At 42.9% G+C, this 17880-nt stretch overlaps 1 protein-coding gene across 1 annotated transcript; it reads right to left on the reverse strand.

The window, feature by feature from the left end:
* Positions 1–491: 491 nt before the first annotated feature.
* CCDC174 (coiled-coil domain containing 174) lies at positions 492–17471 on the reverse strand. The gene is made up of 11 exons (XM_037523599.2): positions 17215–17471; positions 15086–15190; positions 14292–14392; positions 11740–11798; positions 9609–9786; positions 6340–6435; positions 5298–5440; positions 4830–4924; positions 3878–4010; positions 2079–2228; positions 492–799 (listed from the first exon to the last, which is right to left on the reverse strand). The coding sequence occupies exons 1-11, from the start codon at positions 17254–17256 to the stop codon at positions 501–503; spliced, it is 1401 nt and encodes a 466-aa protein (XP_037379496.1). The 5' UTR covers positions 17257–17471; the 3' UTR covers positions 492–500.
* Between the last annotated feature and the right edge of the window lie 409 nt (positions 17472–17880).

A 17880-nucleotide genomic window follows, 5' to 3' on the forward strand; every position in this document is an offset into this window, starting at 1 on the left:
TTCGGGGGCCTGATGGAGAGCAGGTCACTTTACCTACTTTATCTAGGGCCCGCCATTTACCATGTTTGACAGGCACAAATCCCTCCAGACTCCAGTAACTGACCTGGAAGCTGGCTCCCTGGAAGAATGGTATCTACATATCAGAGTCTGCAAAAAGAAAAGCATGAAATCCTTTAAATCTGAGAGCACTGTGGGAGCAAATATGAAACAGATGAGGTTATAAGCTCCTCAGCATCAAATATTGGGCCATTTTTCTATACAGCTTATGCATGAATCCAAATAAAAGTCTCCATACCAATTAGAAAGAAATTAATAGCCAAGTGGCAAGAGCTCCCACAGTACCACTTACTTTCTTCCCTGCTGACAAATACAACTTGAAGTCTGTGCCTTCCAAAGAGAGCACAGAAAAGAAAGATACATTCAGCCCCGAAAGTTACTTTCCTTGCTGTGGGACAGGAAGGCCATCAACAACACAGACCCAACTCAGAATGTTTTTAAGTTCATGTTACTTGTTTATAATATGATATCATATCATCCAGAGTTTCAAAAGTGACCGGGGGGGCTTGTGGTGGGCTGCTGGGGGCAGGAGTAGCTGACGCATGTGCAGAGCTAGAGTTTAGGCTCTGGCCAGAGGGCTGCCCCGGGTCACTCAGTGCTGGTTCCGGTCTGCTCCACGTCTGGTTACTGAAAGAATTCGTTCTCTTTTGACCCACAAAGTAATCCGATGGTGGGGCAAACTCAGGATCTCTCTCAGCCCGGAGATCTGACTGCCTCTTCGACCAGTATCCAAAAGAAAATTCTAGTGAAAATGAGAAGAAGTGTTATTCGTACTGATTATTAAATAGGTTGAATTTTTATATTACTTTTTAATTATGTATTTCTTAAAAGTTACCTCCAATTCTATGGATAACAAGGATAGCAACACAAAGCTATAATACAAGGGGCACATAACAGCTACAAAAAGTGTAAGAAAAGGAAATGACCACTTCTAGATGGGTAAGATTCGAGGAAGGCGGGCCTCCCCTGGTGGCTCAGCAGTTGAGTGCTGGGCTGCGAAGCTGCCCGTAGCCTCTGCAGCGCCGGTTCGATCCCCGGCTGATCCCCGGCCACTGGAGGAGGGTCCCACATGGCACACAGACCTCTCCTGCGGCCCCCTGCTCCCCTCAGCAGTGTACTTCGGTCCTTCTGCCTGCTCTGCTCCCCGCTCTGGCTCTGGTGAATTCTCTCACCCTCCTGCACTTCTGACTGTACCCAGTGCTTGTATAAATAAATAAATAAATAAATCTTAAAAAAAAGATTTGAGAAAGGCTCTATGGAAAATCTTGATCTAGAGACATTGCTGAAAAGGCACTAAAATTACACCTGAGAGTAAAGGCAGGAAAAACCTAATACTCGAATCATTTGCTTGATGTGATTTTATCAGAACTTCACACCAAAACACAAATTTTGCCTTTTATTGAGTTCTGGAAGGGACCAGTCCAAACCTAATTTCTGCAGAGTATTTCACCTCTACTTCTCACAGTAACTCCAACTCAAGGCGCTTGCCTACCGGCTATCTTTTACTTAAGTGCCTTCTCTCACCAGTCTGAACTGCATGAGCTAATGTGCTACTAAAAGAGACATAAACCAGGGCCTTTTCCCAAGAGAGGCCACAGAAAAAGGAAATTTTTGCATAACTCAACAGAACCACATGTTAAATTCAAGTAAAATTCCAACATGCAGACAGCTTTTAACTGAGCACAAAAGAAAGTGATAAAAACACAGAACAAAAATAATATCAAATTTTAAAAAGCAGATACTGAGACACAGCATTCGAAAGTAGTAAGACTACAAGCAGCATGACTTCAGGAAACTTCACCCAAGTGCATCTAAGAAAGCCTGCTGACATGAAGGCTCCCAGATCCCGGTCTTCTGTAATCACATTTTGCAAAAGAGATGTATTAAAAAGAAATTAGGGATCTGGGGATGTGGAGAATTCCTTAAGCTGCAAAGGACCACAAAGATGCAGTAGAATCACACCCTGGTCAGGAAGACCAGAGAATCTGGGGTCCCCCTGACAGAAAGCAGCCCGTCCCTACCTTTTCCTCTGTCCCACTCCCGGACATGCGGCACCCCGGGCCTGGTGTCCTTCCTCTCCTGAACGATGACTTCTACTTTGCTGCTCTGGGCAGCAGCAGGTGGAGCTGGCACAGCTGGTTCTGGTGGCAAAGGCCCAATAACATCTCCATCTATTTTTTATAAGGGAATAAGACTTCATTAAAGTAACGCTTAAAGGTACTTAATTAAACAGAAACACAACATGCTAATCCTGAGAGCAAAGTAACAATCAGTATGACTGAGCATCTATCACGTCCCCGGCAGTGGGCTGAGCACTTGGAATATAATGTCCTTTTCACTCCTGTAACAACCCTAATAAAGTCAGTACTGGCATTCCCATCTCACCCCCTATCTTATAAGGAAAATTAAGCTCAGAAAAGCTACATAGGTGGAAAATGACAAGAGCCAGGGTCAAACCCAGCTTGGGTGGGTTTCAAAGGCTCCATGTTTCTCACTGTCACTCTGCTTCCCCAGACTAGCAATCATGTGGACCAGAAACCTCCAAATGCTCAACTACAAGTGAGAGTCTCGGGAAAAGCATGGAGAGTCAGGATGAGAAAGAGCTGGAGCCTGGCGACAGTAGGCTATTCAACTTTGGCCATATTTTAAAAGAAAATGACAATTTTTACATGGCAGCCCTTCACATCTTGTGAAAATTACTGATGGTTAGGAGTAGAGCAAAAAAAGAAAAGCAACATGTGGAGTCTAACATGGTACCAGGAGAGCATTTATACGAAACCAGACAGAGCTGCCAGTTACTAAGTGTGTCAGGTCTCCTTTCACTGGATTGAAGTCCTGTTCAGATTCAGAAAAAGGTGCATGACTTAGCACAAGTCTTCTGAGAGAGGTTGGAGGCCTCTATACACCTCTAAAACTCACGCTTCCCTCTTCTTTTTGGGAACAGAATGCCCCCCGCCGCAGTTGCAGCTGGGTGCTTAGAGGCCACTCTCCAGCCTCCGTGTAGTCAGGGTGGCCCAAGGACCAACTTCTGGCCAGTGGGATGTAAACACAGAGGTTGCGACTTCCAACTCACACTCTAAAAAAACCCCTTCCCTTTCCCCTGTCCCTCTGGGCTAGACTATGAGCAGGGTGTGGGGAGCCAGCCATGGTGGGTGACCATCGGGGCAGAGGTACCACCTGCTCTGCCACCTCCCCACCTGCGGTGTAAAAACAGAGAAAAGGACTTCCATCTTGCGTGAGGCAGTCTGTAGGAGGATTTCTGTCCTGGCAGCCTGGCCCAGACAAGCGCATCTAGGAGGCCAGTGTAACCACGTGGTAAGAGTGCTTCCAAGGGCCAGTGGGCACCAAGCTCCAAACCACCAACTTCTGGAGCAGTCTTTTGGGGAGCTGTCTATAGTCATAGTTCTAAATTCTTTATTTTGTTATCTGATTTTTTTGAATATATATGTATTTTTAGTTACTACATAACAAATATATAACCACAGCCATAGCAAAATATTACATCTAAAGCATGTGTGTGCACACTGAACTTTATCTCAAAGTATCTTTTCTCCAACAGTCTCACTAAACTGTGCCATTCTACCAAGCAACACAATGTCCTGTTTGTTAATATCCTGACCTGTAGCCTAAAAATACTCTTTGGAGTGTCATCCCGCTCTGCATGGGTTATAAAAACTGCTGCTGGCAGTACTTCAAAGGTATACTATTTGCTTGAAAATAAAATTAGGTGGCTCATTTCCATATTGCCAGTTCTATTAGTGCGACATCAGTGAACTAAACTTTGTCCTCTTGAAGTTTGGAAAGATGGGCCATAATATACCTTTGTGTTCTTCTTCTGCTCCATCTTCTTTTGATTTTTTCATCTTCTTTTGCCGGAGCTTGGCAAGTCTTGCTTCTAAAATAGCCTTTCGCTTCTCCTTTATGTTTTCTCGTTTTGTTCTCTGATCTGTTGTCTAAACAGTAGAAAACGTTAAAAATTATTTGCTTTAAAAAAAAAAAATATTTGCTTTAAGCCAAATTGACAATATTTTTGCTTTAAAGGATGAATTAGTTTTATTCTAAGAACAGACTGGGGCCTCCCTGGTGGCGCAAGGGGTTAAGACGCAACCTATGAAGCTGTTCGCAACCTCTGCAGCCCAAGTTCGACCCCCTGGCTGGCCAGAGAGCAACCCACATGGTGCAGCAAACCTCTCCTGGCTTGCCCGCAGCTCCCCTCAGCAGTGTACTTCGGTCAATCTGCCTGTTCTGTTCCCCACTCTGTCTCTGGTGAATCTCTCACCCCCCACACCTCTGGCCTATACCCCAGCTCTTGTATGCATAAATAAATCTTTTTTAAAAATTAAAAAAAATGAAAACAGACTGATTTTCATACCACCTCTATGAAGTTATCCCTGAGATATTCAAAAGAAAGCCTATGAAGCCCTCTGATGTTTTCTGAAGTTCATGGAGCAGCCTGGAATGCTTAATATTTAAGAAAACCAACTGATTTCTGTTCTACTCCTTAGTGCCTTAAATGACTGTCTGATTTCCTACCCAGGCCACTCAGAATGCACGATATTTGAGACACCAAAGTCAAGCAGGTTACTTCTGAGCAATTACAATTTTAAAGTCTGAAACACTAAAACAGCACGGCAATTACTTCTGAAATCCAGGAGGGCATTCGGAACAGCCACATGAATTCCCTTCACTAGATTTTCCCTTTTGCACTATGATCCAACATGGAAGGAACCGCTCAAGTCTTTCTTAACACCAACTCTAAGTGTAGCCCGTACCTGTTCACGCAGCATCTCTAACGTTTTCATTTGCTTGTTTCTTAGCTCTTTATCTCGGGCAAAGGCAAAATATCCAACACCAAGTTGCCGAGCCTCTGAAATGAGTCGAAATTAACCAAAGATTAGATTTTCCTGATCACTAACTTAGACTCAGTTCAAATTTCTTACCACAGCAAAACTTGTGATATTTGACACAAGTTGAAAAAAATTTTTGAAGTAGATCTCACTCTGCATGTGGAGTGACATGTGTAACAAAAATTCACAAATTTTCAGCCAGAAGCTATGTCCACTTCTCCTGGAGGACAAACTTTGGGCTTGACAGAGCCTCTGTAAGAAGGTATTTGCACTATGAGTACTTCTTATTTTAGACTATCAAATGAACAAAGGGGATATTTTCAATTTCAAAAGAGCTGCTACCTTATGCTTGCCATTAGTTCAAGATGAAAAAAAAAGTAAAGATGTTTATACCATTTTCACGAATGTCCTCATAATGCAGAGGGCCCATGGGCCGTTTTAGGGCTTCCCTTTCTTCTTCCTCCCACTGCTGGCGCTGAAGTTCTTTCCTCATATCTTCAGACAATAAGGTCTTCTCATTAGCAGGACTGATGAAACTAGCAGGAGAACAGAGCAGAAGCTATCTTTAGCCAAGAGCTGTGCCACAGCAATGCTGCAGTCCAGTCAGTGGTCGTGGCCACATGGCTCTGGCTAACAGACAGTTCCTGACAGAGGTTTGCTTCTGACCCACAACAGCATAGGGAATTGCAAAAGCTAGCTCCACCTTTTTTCAATAAGCAGTCACCTTGTTCTAGTAGCATAATGGAATCTACAGACAATCACTTTCCTCCCCACCCTGGTCCCTGGTTGACAGAGGGAGGAGGGAGCCAGGCTCCTATGTGCCGTCTTTATATGGTGCCTCGGCAGCTGATCATGCTGCGGCCTGCCGGCCCTTACATCCTGGAGCTCAGGGCCTCTGTGCCAGACCCAGGGCTCTCTGCCCATGCCTGGACCTGGAGAACTTGGACAAAGTTCTCCCAACCCTTCCTACTCAAAACCTGCCCTTTGTGAGAGTAATTTTATTCCTTGGGATGTTTCAGTCAGTTAGCTCTTAGGTTGCTCTTCGCACACACAGGGAAAAACAAATCTAGCTCTAAAAATGCAAACATCTATACAGAAAAAGTTGATGTTAAGTCCCTCCTGCCCCTTATTAAACAACTTTCTCCACTGACATTTGTTGGTTTTGTTTGGGTTTATTATATATTTGATTTTTATAACTAGACCTCCTTCCAACTAAGCAGATATCGCTCTGACCTTTTAGCTGCTAACAATATGGATGATGAACCATTCAGGTTGCTCCCTGCGTGTGGAGTAGTGCATATATGAATGCTAAACACTAATTTTCTTACGCATTAAAAAGAGTTTCCTTTTTAGAACAACAAAGATAATTAAAAATAGCCTCCCCCTACCAGACAATCTGTGTCTACATTTCAGACCTGTATTGTCATACACTTACAGCCTTCCCTGAAGATTTTTATCCATCTCCAGCAGATGTGGCAAATCCTTTCTCATACAGCGTCGGGATCGCCCTAGAGAGTCCACATAATCCACCCTGAAATAAAAGTGCAAAGATGTGAAGTCTGCATCTGACGTACAGTTCCCTGGTGAAGGAGCTGGTGTCCAGTAAACAACCGACATAGGCGTCACCGTCAAGAAAACCCGCATACCAGAAAGTGACAACCATGAATCAGAACTTGCCTTTTAAGGTTAAAAGCTGGCACACAATAAGCTCCTTGTGCTTTTTATTAATCTTAGTTCTAAAAACTGAGGAAAACTGAGCCTCCTGGTGGCCTAGGAGTTAAGTCTCAGTGTACAGCCTGAGTTGGATCCCTGGCCAGGGAGCTGACCCACATGGCACAGCAGACCTCTCCCGGCTCTCCTGCTGCTCCCTTACATCTACTCCCCTTACATCTACTGATGTATTTCAGTAGATCCGCCTGTTCTGCTCCCCCCTCCTTCTCTGGTGAATCCTCTCACCAACCCCCGCACCTCTGGCCTACACCCCAGTTCTTCTACACAAAAATAAACAAACATTAAAAATAAATAAATAAAAACTGTCGAAAATAGCTGATCATGTACTCTGATTTCAAAGATAAATACTCCAGACTGACCACTGTTGCAACATCGCAGGATTTAGCTTATTCTGGCTTCTAATTCCAAATATCTTGTCAGCATTGTAATAAATCCTCTGTAACAGATTCTCAACTTGCTCATTTCCTGTCTTCCCAAATCTGACATTCTTTATTTCTTCTGAATGGTTCAATTCTTCCCAATCAATTAGAAATTTCTTAATACAAATCATAGTATTTTGGGAAGGGAGGAAGCCATGCAATGCACATTCTGTTTCTTAGCAGTGGGTCTACCTGTTATCTTTTACCCTGTGCTGTTCTTTCCTCATATATGCCCCAACTTGACAGCTGTGCAAGCAGGGAGTCAGGCTGATAGTAAAGCAACAGGAAATACTTTGACTTCTTGCAAGAGAAAGAGGGACAGGTTTTCATGGAAAACACTTCATTTGTATATTGCAATGGATTTTTTTTTTTAATTATGGGCAGGGAATCTCCCACAACTTTTAGCTAAACACACAGAAAGGGACCAGTTCTGGTGGACCTATTCAAGGTCAGATTCCCATGCATGCGGCTTTGCTGTTGCTAGCAATTTCTTTCACACACGCTGATTCCAACTGTTAGCCCATAATTTACAAACTGGATGTTTGGGAATCCATGACTATAGTCCTAAAACTGAATGCCCCAAGAAAAAAAACCTCCAACTGCAGAAAGCAATTCCTCTCTTCCTCTTCATCTTTTTTTTCCCCAGATGAACAGAGAAAGAAAAGCATCCAGCCAGATGGTCCATGTAATTATTTACAGTATTTCTGCAGAAAGATTTTCCACCACCTGGAACTTAACCACCAAAAGGATTTTACAAGCAGCACAATTATGGTGCTTAATTTAAAAACAAAAAGAATGTCAGAACCGCTAGCAATGCTTCTCCCTTCACCATATGGTAGCATGTGACGCCTTTACTGCCCTCCAAACTCTTCAAATCACTGACAAATTGCCTATAATCATACAGGCATCAATAAGGGGGGGAAGACATTAAACCTTTCAAAGAAGATGAGATTCCTGCTATGAAAAGCAATCACAGGCTATTCTGTTCCGGGAGAAGGCCTCCAAAACTCGCAGGTCCCATGAGACCAGAAAGGGCAGAAAGGAGTTAGCAAGGTCTCCATGTAATCAGCAATCAGTGAGCAAGCCCTTGGGGAAACAATCCCCCGAGGTCCAGGAGTAATTCAGGAGGACTCAGAGTCAGGCCACCCGCAGGAGGCTCTGGGAAGTGGCGGCACATGCCCACGCAACACTTCCTGGCAGCCTTAGGCAGGACAGAAGGGCATGAAAAACTTGCCTCAAATCTCTCTCTGGTAATGAAATAGTTCTGCGTCAATAATTAAAAAAAGGTAGGACCCAAAGGGGCAGGAAGTATATTTCAGTACTACAAGCTCAGATAAAGGAGAAATCATGCAAGCTCACAATGATGAGGGAAAGCATTGATGAAGAAGGCCTTGAATGTGCTTCTCTTTCGACTGCTTGTAGCAAGCGTTCAGTCAGATACCTACGCGAAGTGTAAGCTTTTTCTGGGCAGGTAAGAAGACACCTGTTCTATCCAAATGCAAATGTTGCTTCTGGACCAATGCAGATCCCCTCAGTACTATGAGAGGTGGGTCTGTGATCCTAAGCAGTGGGGGTGTTCCTTCAGCTCATGAAGGACTACTGCCCACAGGGCCACTGGATGACAAAAGATCAACAAATGCTGCACACAACCCAAGCAGTTCCTAACAACACTCCGAAGGCGAGGTTATCTGGGCTGGGAAGGGAAAATGCTCAGGACGGCTGACTCCCACGGTCCTTTCATGGTGTCATCTCTAACAACCTCAAGTACTTTTGGACCAGTTTCTAGACAATAAATAAAGTGTCTTAGGCAGAGAAAATCATTACAATGTAATTTTCATTCTGGTCTCTCTACTACCACACATTGGTTTCTCAGTAACAAAAAACTAGTTTGGTTTTCTCTAGCATTTACCTACATACAAGTAAAAGGTACAATAATTTCAAGAAAGGTTTACAGAATCTGCTTATACTTCAGAGACAGCAGATTCTTGGGGAATCTAGAATATCTTACTTTCTGAAGGGAGTTTATGGGAACTAGGCATCACCACCCCTGCCTGCCTCGGTGTAGGCAGGACTAAGTTCTGGGCAATACTGAGAGTGAATGGTGGAGCCGGGCTGTCAAGGTGCGAGGCAACCAGGCCTAAAGCCACACGGCCAGCAACATCACAGCCCAAACAGAGAGCATGCCCCAGCCAGGCAGCCTCTCCTCGAAGTGTGCACAGACACAGGTAAGGGAGCAGCTCACGTGTCATGTGTCAGAGCAATGGGCTTCTGCTGGAACAACACTCTTACACCTGTGAACCAGGCCTATCAATGCCTCCTGCACCAGACACAGGGCTTGGAACATGGCAGGAAATCAGTCTTCACATGTAATTATTTCTTTCTCTTAACTACTATTTCTACATCTGCAAACCCCGTGTTACTTCATATCGAGTGTCAAAAGAAGAAAAGTGAGGAAAAACAAAAAGAGAAGTTTGGTAACAAGCAAAATCACTCTCAAAAAGTAAACATGAGTCTGTCAATGCTGCTGTGTTCAAATTGTATATGATTTACCCACCATTCTTCACTGGGGTCCTGGGGAGGCGGTATATCTTTTTCAGAAAGGTTGTCTTCATCGTCATCTCTTTCTCCCGCCCTTCTAGAGTCTCTATTGGCATTAAATGCTGCCATCTCTTTGTGCTTGTCTATGATCTTCTGTGTAAAATCCACAAGATACATATCCTCCACTTCTTCATCTAGGACACAAAAATCAACCTTCAGATTCTTGATATCGAAGAAGAAAAGCACACAAATTGACACGACGTAGTCACACGCATGGCCAGGTGTCCCCACAGGCTCTGGACAGCTCACTAGTCGATGCTTAAAAAGACACAGCCTACAAGGGCCTGACGGCTAGAAACAGGCTACTGGATACACATCCCATACAAAAAATCTAAAATGCCTGCACTTCACCAGGATATGGTCTGAGAGCAATACCATCTCAGAATGCGATTTTAAGGTAACAAAACTGACTTCAGGAGACAGATCCAGCCAACCATACACACAGAGGCGGAATCATATGTCTCAGGTCATCGGACCACAGAGACCATCACCGGCACAGGTGACACACTGCTCTAATCAGGTGGGCTGTTTCATGTACCCTAATTACACCGTGGGGGTATGGTGTCTGAAGGGTTACAACGTAGGTAAAAGAATCCATCTGAATTCTTTTCAACCCAGTGAACACACTTTAGGGCAAAGCACAGTGCCAGGACCTAGAGGGGGCACACTGGATGTTAAACAGCAATCCAGGACTTTAATTTAACCCAGGATAGCTATTACTGAGCAGTGGGGAATAACTGAGAGTGCAAAACTTCACTTGCTCAAACACCCAAACCCATATCCTACCACGAGGTTGGCCTGCCTGCTGGGGCAGAAGCAGGTTCACAGGCACACTTCTTTGGACCTGATTTCCATATTAATAACATTAGTAAAGTTTGACTCAAAAGGAAAAGATTTCAATAAAACATTTAAAAAGGCCACAAAACAGCTCAAATGGGAAAGAGGTACTCCCAGCGCTGAGTGACAAGCCTGGGAAAACAATGAGGCTCTGGCTGATGCCATCTTGTCTGGGCCGCTGTTTGTACAGGAAGACAACAAAACAAAGCCCCTCCCTGTGGTCCCCAGCTTTGCCTGACCTGCCTGTGCTGGGCCCCCTGACACACAGGGATCACGTCTCTGCAGTCTGTGAAGGCAGAGCTCTGCCGGCTGAGCAGCAACCAGAGTTGTCAGGCTTCTCTCCCACTGCCCCCTTTCCTGGGCCCTAAGCCCAGCCATGTGAATCTCCCTGCCAATTTCACCTATTCCTCCCTTCGCTGATGTGCTCTCCCTGGTAGAGTCCTTTCCCCATCTCTCCAAAGTTGGTAAGACCCACACAGAGCCCACCTTTCCCCTTGCAGGTGCTCACTGTCCCTGCTTTGTGGCAATGAACCTGTATTGTGTGTGAAATCTCACCACTGTTAACATGTAGGCTGGGTTTTCTTTTTCTGGGTGTGAGGAAAGAAGGGTTTATTGCTATTATTTTCTTAAAAGCAATCATAAACACATTAAAGAAAAAAAGAGCTAAAAGGGGAGAAATGAAACATTAATCCAGTGCCCGGACATAACCATGATTTCTCCAGTTCAGTTTTTTTTAAAACAGCTGTGGACTCTTCGGGATCCATTTACATCTTGTTTCCCAACTCTGCTTTGTTCTGTGTCATTTTTCTGCACTGATGACATCCCCCTGGAGAGCAGAGGCAGAGTCTGTCTTACACTGTCTTACCTGTTCTCTCAGAGACCCTAACATGTGGCCCAGCACCCACCTGGAAATCAGAAAATCATTGCTGTCTCTGTGGTGATGCAGAAAGTTTTCAATTTAATTCTTAAAAAGTACTGAGTAAACTGGGTAAAAAGGATAAATTGTATAGAGAAGGACAGAATTAGATGTTTTAGTGGTGAACTTAATATAGTATATACAGATGTTGACTTTTAATGATAAACACCTGAAACTTCACATCTAATGCTATAATACAATGCTACTTCAATAACAAAGAACATAATCAATTTAATTTTTTAAATTCTCTATTCTTAGTTCTTTTAATAAATAACATAGGGCACAGTGTGCGTTACAGAACATTAAGAAGTAAAAACAAATAATTGTTATTTACCAATAAAGTCTCCATTCGTCATTTTCTCGTACAATTTGGCTTTTTCTTCCAATTTCTCCCTAGGAGAAAAAAAACAAGACAAGTACTAAAAAGGTCTTGTAAGTGCCCTCAGCCTGATGAGGCGGTCAGACCAGAGCTGACTACTGCTGCCCCCAGGGGGCCCTCAGACATAACCACGTCCACTTTGCCAATGAAAACATGAGCTCCGTGAACGCACAGCCTGCATGCCACTCATTCGTGACTGTATCCCAGCACCTAAAACAATGACACAGCAGGCGCTTGATCGCTAGAATGTCTAAATGAATGAACTAAGATTCCAACTTAATTTAGATGCCAAATGCAACTTAAATAAGTACCAAAAAGTAAAAAGGTGCCTGAACAAAAACATTTTCTATTTGCACCCTTCCCAAAGGAAATCCAAATTTAATGCAAGTCTCTGAATTACAGTTTGTAGACACAGGCTCTACAGCTTATTAGGCTTCTCTAAAGGAGCTGGAGACCAACTTTTTATAAATCTGTTAAAATATGCCTGTTTTATACAGAACATGACTTACTCGTGACACATAGTTAATAAAAATAAGACATCAAAGTTGGTATTTCAATTATATAGCCTCTCTGCTCACATTAATGCTGGTGACATTTATGAGTTTAGTGAGTGCAGACCAGGTAAGACTGACAATTCTTTATTCTAGAAATATTTAATGATGGTAAAGAGCCCCAAGAAGTCACCTGAGCTTTCACTTGTGAAGGCTCACACTTCCTCATAGGGGCAATTGCATCCTGATGGCGTCCCGAGGCAGCAAAGGACTTGATCACCTGGCTGTGTGCTCTGGAGCAAGCTCAGTAACCTCTCTCTGCCTCAGTTCCTACTGCCTAACAGATGCGAAACACAGCACTGCCTCTTAGGGGTATCATGAAGATTAATTACTTGACATGTCAATTTCAGCTCCATCATCTAGGTCATAAAGACTTGGCTTTGCATGCTTCCTCCGTGCCAAGCACAGTTTTAGCAAGGAGCACCTAGGCAGAACCTAGCTCTCTTGGAGTTTACGAAGCACAGAGAAACCAAAGCATTAAGTAAAAACTTATTGGAAAAGAAAAATCACAGCAAAGGGCCAGAGTAAGGAATAAATAATAAAAGACCATGGGACCTTTCAGTGAAGACAAAATTCTGAGAATATGCCCAGTAGTGAGAAAGATGTCTCAAATTGAACATATCAAGTAAAGTCTCGTGCATGTTGAGGAGAGGTCAAATGCTAAGAAAAACAATTCCCCAATTGGGCAAATTGCTGCCTTTTGTTTTCAGACCTGATCGAGCTAAGCAAGCTTAGGAACCACTGTTTACAACTGCAGAGCTTTTATTTTGCAATGTGCCTAAGAGCATCCGGGGCTATCAGGACAGACAGTGACACCTGGGCTTCTCGCTGAGTCCAGGGTGATAGCGCAAATAGGACAGCTCTTCTTTACAGAAGAGTGCCAGCTAACAAAGCAAATGAAAAAAATACCAAGAGTGACAGAATTAGAAATAATCACTTTGAAATCCTCAATGTAAACTGGTAAGTAGCAAGTGATAATCAAGTGATGAAACCAAGTATCACCAAAAATGATCTGAACAGATGTGAATGCTGACGTGATTCATGGGAAGGACAAATCATCACGTATGGAGCACCCTCACCAAAAACAGTTAATGTGCCGCAAATCAGATTGTGGGACACTGGAGAAATAACTGGCCTGGACCCTTCAAAAATGCCAACAAACAACAAAAAAGCAAAGGAATTTTCTAGTTTAAAAGAGACTAACAGAATATGACAACTAAATGTGTAATCTGTGACTGAATACTGGGTTTGATTTTTAAAAAAACTATAAAGGTCTCAACTTACTAGGATAAGTGGTGAAGCCTGAATAGGGACCACAAAATAGCTAACAATATTTATCGATGTGAAATTTCATGGGTATGACAGCAGTATTGTGGTCATGTAAGATAAAGTAAGTCCTTGTGCCAAGAAGATCTAAGCTGAAACATTTAAAGTATCATGCTATCTAGCAAAGTTTCTCTACACATGGGAGCAGGAAGGGGGCCGGGGGGGAAGAAGGAGGAGAGGAGAGAAGGAAAAGAGGGAAAGAGGAAAAAGGGGTAAAAGGGCAGGAAAGAGGGAGAGAGACAGCAAAAGAAATGTGAAGAATTGGTGAATTTAGGTAAAGGACATTAGAATATCACTGTACTTTTCTTTCGATTATTTTACTGGTTTGAAATTTTTCAAAATAAAAAGTTGGGATGAAAATTCGGTTTCTGAATGCTAATGTCACGCCACCCAGCATCCCAGAACAGTCATGGGAACTTCTTAAACACTTGTTATTAAATCCTAGTGCCTAACAAAGGCTTGGTATGGGAATCAGGCTCACCTTTGAAACTGAGCTTGTTTTTTCTTGTTATAATACAATTACAAGTACATCTGACAAAAATTAAAATTGTAAATCAAAAAGAGCAAGAATCGAACTGTCATCTCTTCACATGGGCAGCCTCAAAGGTAACATTTTCAGTTTAACTTTACCTTGCTTTGTCCAAAGTCTTCTGTTCTTCAATCTTCTGCTCAGCATCCTTCTCAGCTCGGTTTGAAACCCCTGCATTCTGCTTGCTCCAAATACTTGGTTTCTGGAGAATAATTTAAAAAGATAAAACAAACCATAAAATGACGGCAAAAACCACTCTACTTGTACATCAGAAGGAAAAAAGGAGATTTTAGGTATCAAGGGAGGTGAGTAAATGTCCTGGCAGTCACTCTATATCCTGCAGACAAACTAGAGCTGAAGGAAAGCCCTAAATTACATAAAGAATTTCTTTATAAAACTGTATGGTTACTTCTCTATTTTTTCCCTCCTGAATAATTACAACCTAAAGACTCTAATATGTATTTTACATTTACATTGCACAGAATTAATATAAATAGTAGATATCATTATATGTACAATTGGAAAGCCATTCACAATTCTTAAAGACCTTGATATTTTCTGCTATATTTTTATAGCATCAATTGTTTATCTTTATTTGGATTTTTAATGCCAACATAACCAGATGATCTCCAAAAGAATGTAAATAAACCACTTATGAATAGCATGTACTACTTCAAAAGTGGTGCTAAAGAATTAGAGCACTAAATGTGCTTTTAGGTAATCTCACTAACTTCTATTTAATGTTAAAATCACTTCATGTAGATGTTCAAACACTAGATATTTTTTTCTTAACATTTATCTGCAGTATACACTCTGGACATTTTCAAAAAAAACTAAATATTGTATAATTTCACCATGACTGGACTCAATGGAGATAATTAGATATTAGTTTTACCTTATTAGCTGTTTTTGGTTTTCCCAAAACTCCAGAATCTTTTAGAAGCTTTTCTTGTTTGAATTCTTCTTGTTTTCGGAAGAGTTCAGCTTTAAGGTCTACCAACTAAAATAAAACAATAAGCAAACAAAAACATTTAATTAATTCTAATGAATGACTAGATTTTTGTTACTGCAATTCTTAATGAAAATTTTAGGGCCTCCCCTGGTGGCGCAGGCGGTTGAGCGCCACGCTGTGAAGCTGTCACAGCCTCTGCAGCGCCGGTTCAATACCAGCCAGTCAGTGAGGGTCCCACTTGGCAAGGCAGACCTCTCCTGCTGCTCCCGCTGCTCCCCTCAGCAGTGTATTTCATCAGTCTGCCTGTTCTGTTCCCCTCTCTGTCTCTGGTGAGTCCTCTCACCCTCCCGTGCATCTGGCCTGTATCCTGGTTCTTATAAATAAATAAATCTTTAACAAAAAAAAAAAAGAAAATTTTAAATTCCTAAAAATGGACAAAATTAAATATTCAAATACAGAATCCAATACAAATCCAAAACCAGACCATATTTCATCACAGCTCTGCTGAAAATGCATTTCTACTCTTTCGACATAGAAAGGCTTTCTCTGGATAAGGGGAAAAGAACAAAGCAAAGTAAGTGAAATCTAACTCTTTTAGATTCAGCATCAACTAACACCACTAAGCACCTTCTCTGACAGCCATGGTACTTGGCTTTTTCAAATTGTAATTTCATTTAATCATCACAACAGCTCATTATTTCTAAAGCAAAATGTGTCTGGTACCACAGTGTGTGCCTGGTACTTAACACTGAAGATCTGGATACAAATACGAAGTAGACATACTCCTGTCTCCAAAAACATGCAAGCTAGTACGATAACATACTAACTTATACTACAAGTTAGATGTTGTAAATGTCTTTAACAGTGGAAGAAAGTAGCATACAAGATCTGCTAAGGAAGCATTTTCTACAATTTGAATGATAAGAAGCAGCTCTGAGCTAAGTCTCAAAAAAATAGGCAACATTTCAAGAGCTAGAAATAAAGTGGACAGAGTGAGAAGGAACAGTTCCAAATTTTATTCCGTATGTTTTAGAAACTATGTTTAGGCGAACCACAGGGTTCAGTAAGGGCGAGGGCAAAGCAACAACGCAACCGACTGGGTACCTGTGCCCACCCCCCTCAGTTGTCAGTCACCATTGGTTATTCTGCCTAAAAGGATATACTGACTTTCCTTTTAAGGGTCTGGGTAAAGTTGCTTATACATTGGGTCATTTACAAATCGCATACTTGCAAAGCCCAGCATCACAGGCTAACTTTTAAGGGAAATCCAAATGGCTGAATTCAATGATTTGTATTCTGGAGGAAATCCTATTAAAATAATGTTAGCAGGATTTTATTAATGCAAAGGACAGGTGCTAATATTCCAAAAATTTTAAAACAGAAATTTCATCTTTTCTTCTAAGCCTTCTTAGCCACGACGATTTTCTAGCCACACATTTTCCTGTTCAACTACTTTTGCATTTTACAAGAAAGATGCTCAGAAAAGTATCAGTTGCCAGATGGCACTTCTGAAATGACACTGCTTCTTTTGACCTGTCAGTCTAAGAGAACTTAAATGTTTGCAGCTTTCTGGATCCTATGGGTGCACTAACAAATGTTTAGTTTCTGGTGGGAGACACTTAGCACTGTCGAATCCTGGGGAGTAGGTCACACTCTCCAACGTTCTGAGAGGTCCCTGCTGGTCCCTGGGCTGGAGGAGAAACCAGGAAGGGAAATGCGTCTGCAGAGGAAGCACAGGCCGGGGTTCTTCCCCGACTTTAGAGGGAAACAAGGCTGTCAGGGAGGCCTCGGCCGGTTGTCGCTGAGGAGTAACGGGGGCATTCCCAAACAAACGGTTAAAGACACCAGGTTCTGTGGAGGTAAGTCTGGTCCGGCGTATGTCCGAATTAAAGAGCCAAGATAACTAAGAAAGTTGGCCCCGGCGCCCGTTTGAGGAGAAAGCCGGGCCGGGTTTCTGTTTATGGGAGGCCAAGTCTGGGCGCCCTCGCGAAGTACACAGGCTAGGTGGGGATCCCTGCCCGGGAAGGCGGGGAGGATGCGGAGGCCCGACAATCATAAATACCGGCACTCACCGAGGAGGCCGTCACGTCCAGAGGCTTTTTCCGCCGATCCATGATCGCGTCAAAGTGTCTCGGCCCGAAGCAGAGCCTTCCTTGGTTCCCACAAGCCCCTAATACCCGCTTCCGGCGCAACAGGAAATGTGTGTTACGATCGTGACGCTAAAATTGCGACGTTGGCATCATCTTGAGAAGGTCCGATGTTGTAGCGTGAGACCGCCACCATTTTAAGAAGGTCAGGGATTGCCCAAGGTTAAAGCTCACTGGAAAAGCCATCTTGAAGAGGGCGGGAGGTAGCCGGGGTTAGTGTTGGCGCCATCTTGAGAGGGGCGCAATTATGCCGTGGCGCCTTGGGCGCCATCTTGAGTGGGGAGGATTGGCTGAGGCGATGGCGCCATGTTGGGGAGGGCGGAGTGCAAGCAGAGATCTTCGTAGTGAAAAGTGGTTTATTTAATAGACCTGGGAAGATCTATACCATTTGAGGACCTGCTATATGCTAGGCACTGTCTGGTACTTCTGACACGTTCATTTAATTTTCGCAAGAGTTATATGAGGGAAGGATTATGTTAATCTTAGTAGAAACAACAATAAATAGCTAACATTACTGTACTTCTTCCTTTGTACCTACGTGCCAGTATTTCAGCTCATAAGAACATGAACTCCGGAAACCAATTTCTTCGG

This window comes from Talpa occidentalis, unplaced genomic scaffold (assembly GCF_014898055.3).
Source record: "Talpa occidentalis isolate TD23 unplaced genomic scaffold, MPIMG_talOcc4v2.1 talOcc4.10, whole genome shotgun sequence".
Lineage (NCBI taxonomy): Eukaryota > Metazoa > Chordata > Mammalia > Eulipotyphla > Talpidae > Talpa > Talpa occidentalis.

Coding starts and splice junctions, on each gene's coding strand:
- CCDC174 (XM_037523599.2), bottom strand. CDS start 17,256: ATGGATCGGCGGAAAAAGCCTCTGGACGTGACGGCCTCCTCG. Junction 11,799..14,291: donor AAGACTTTGGACAAAGCAAG/GTAAAGTTAAAC, acceptor TTTTTCTCCTAG/GGAGAAATTGGAAGAAAAAG. Junction 9,787..11,739: donor GACGAATGGAGACTTTATTG/GTAAATAACAAT, acceptor TTTGTGTCCTAG/ATGAAGAAGTGGAGGATATG.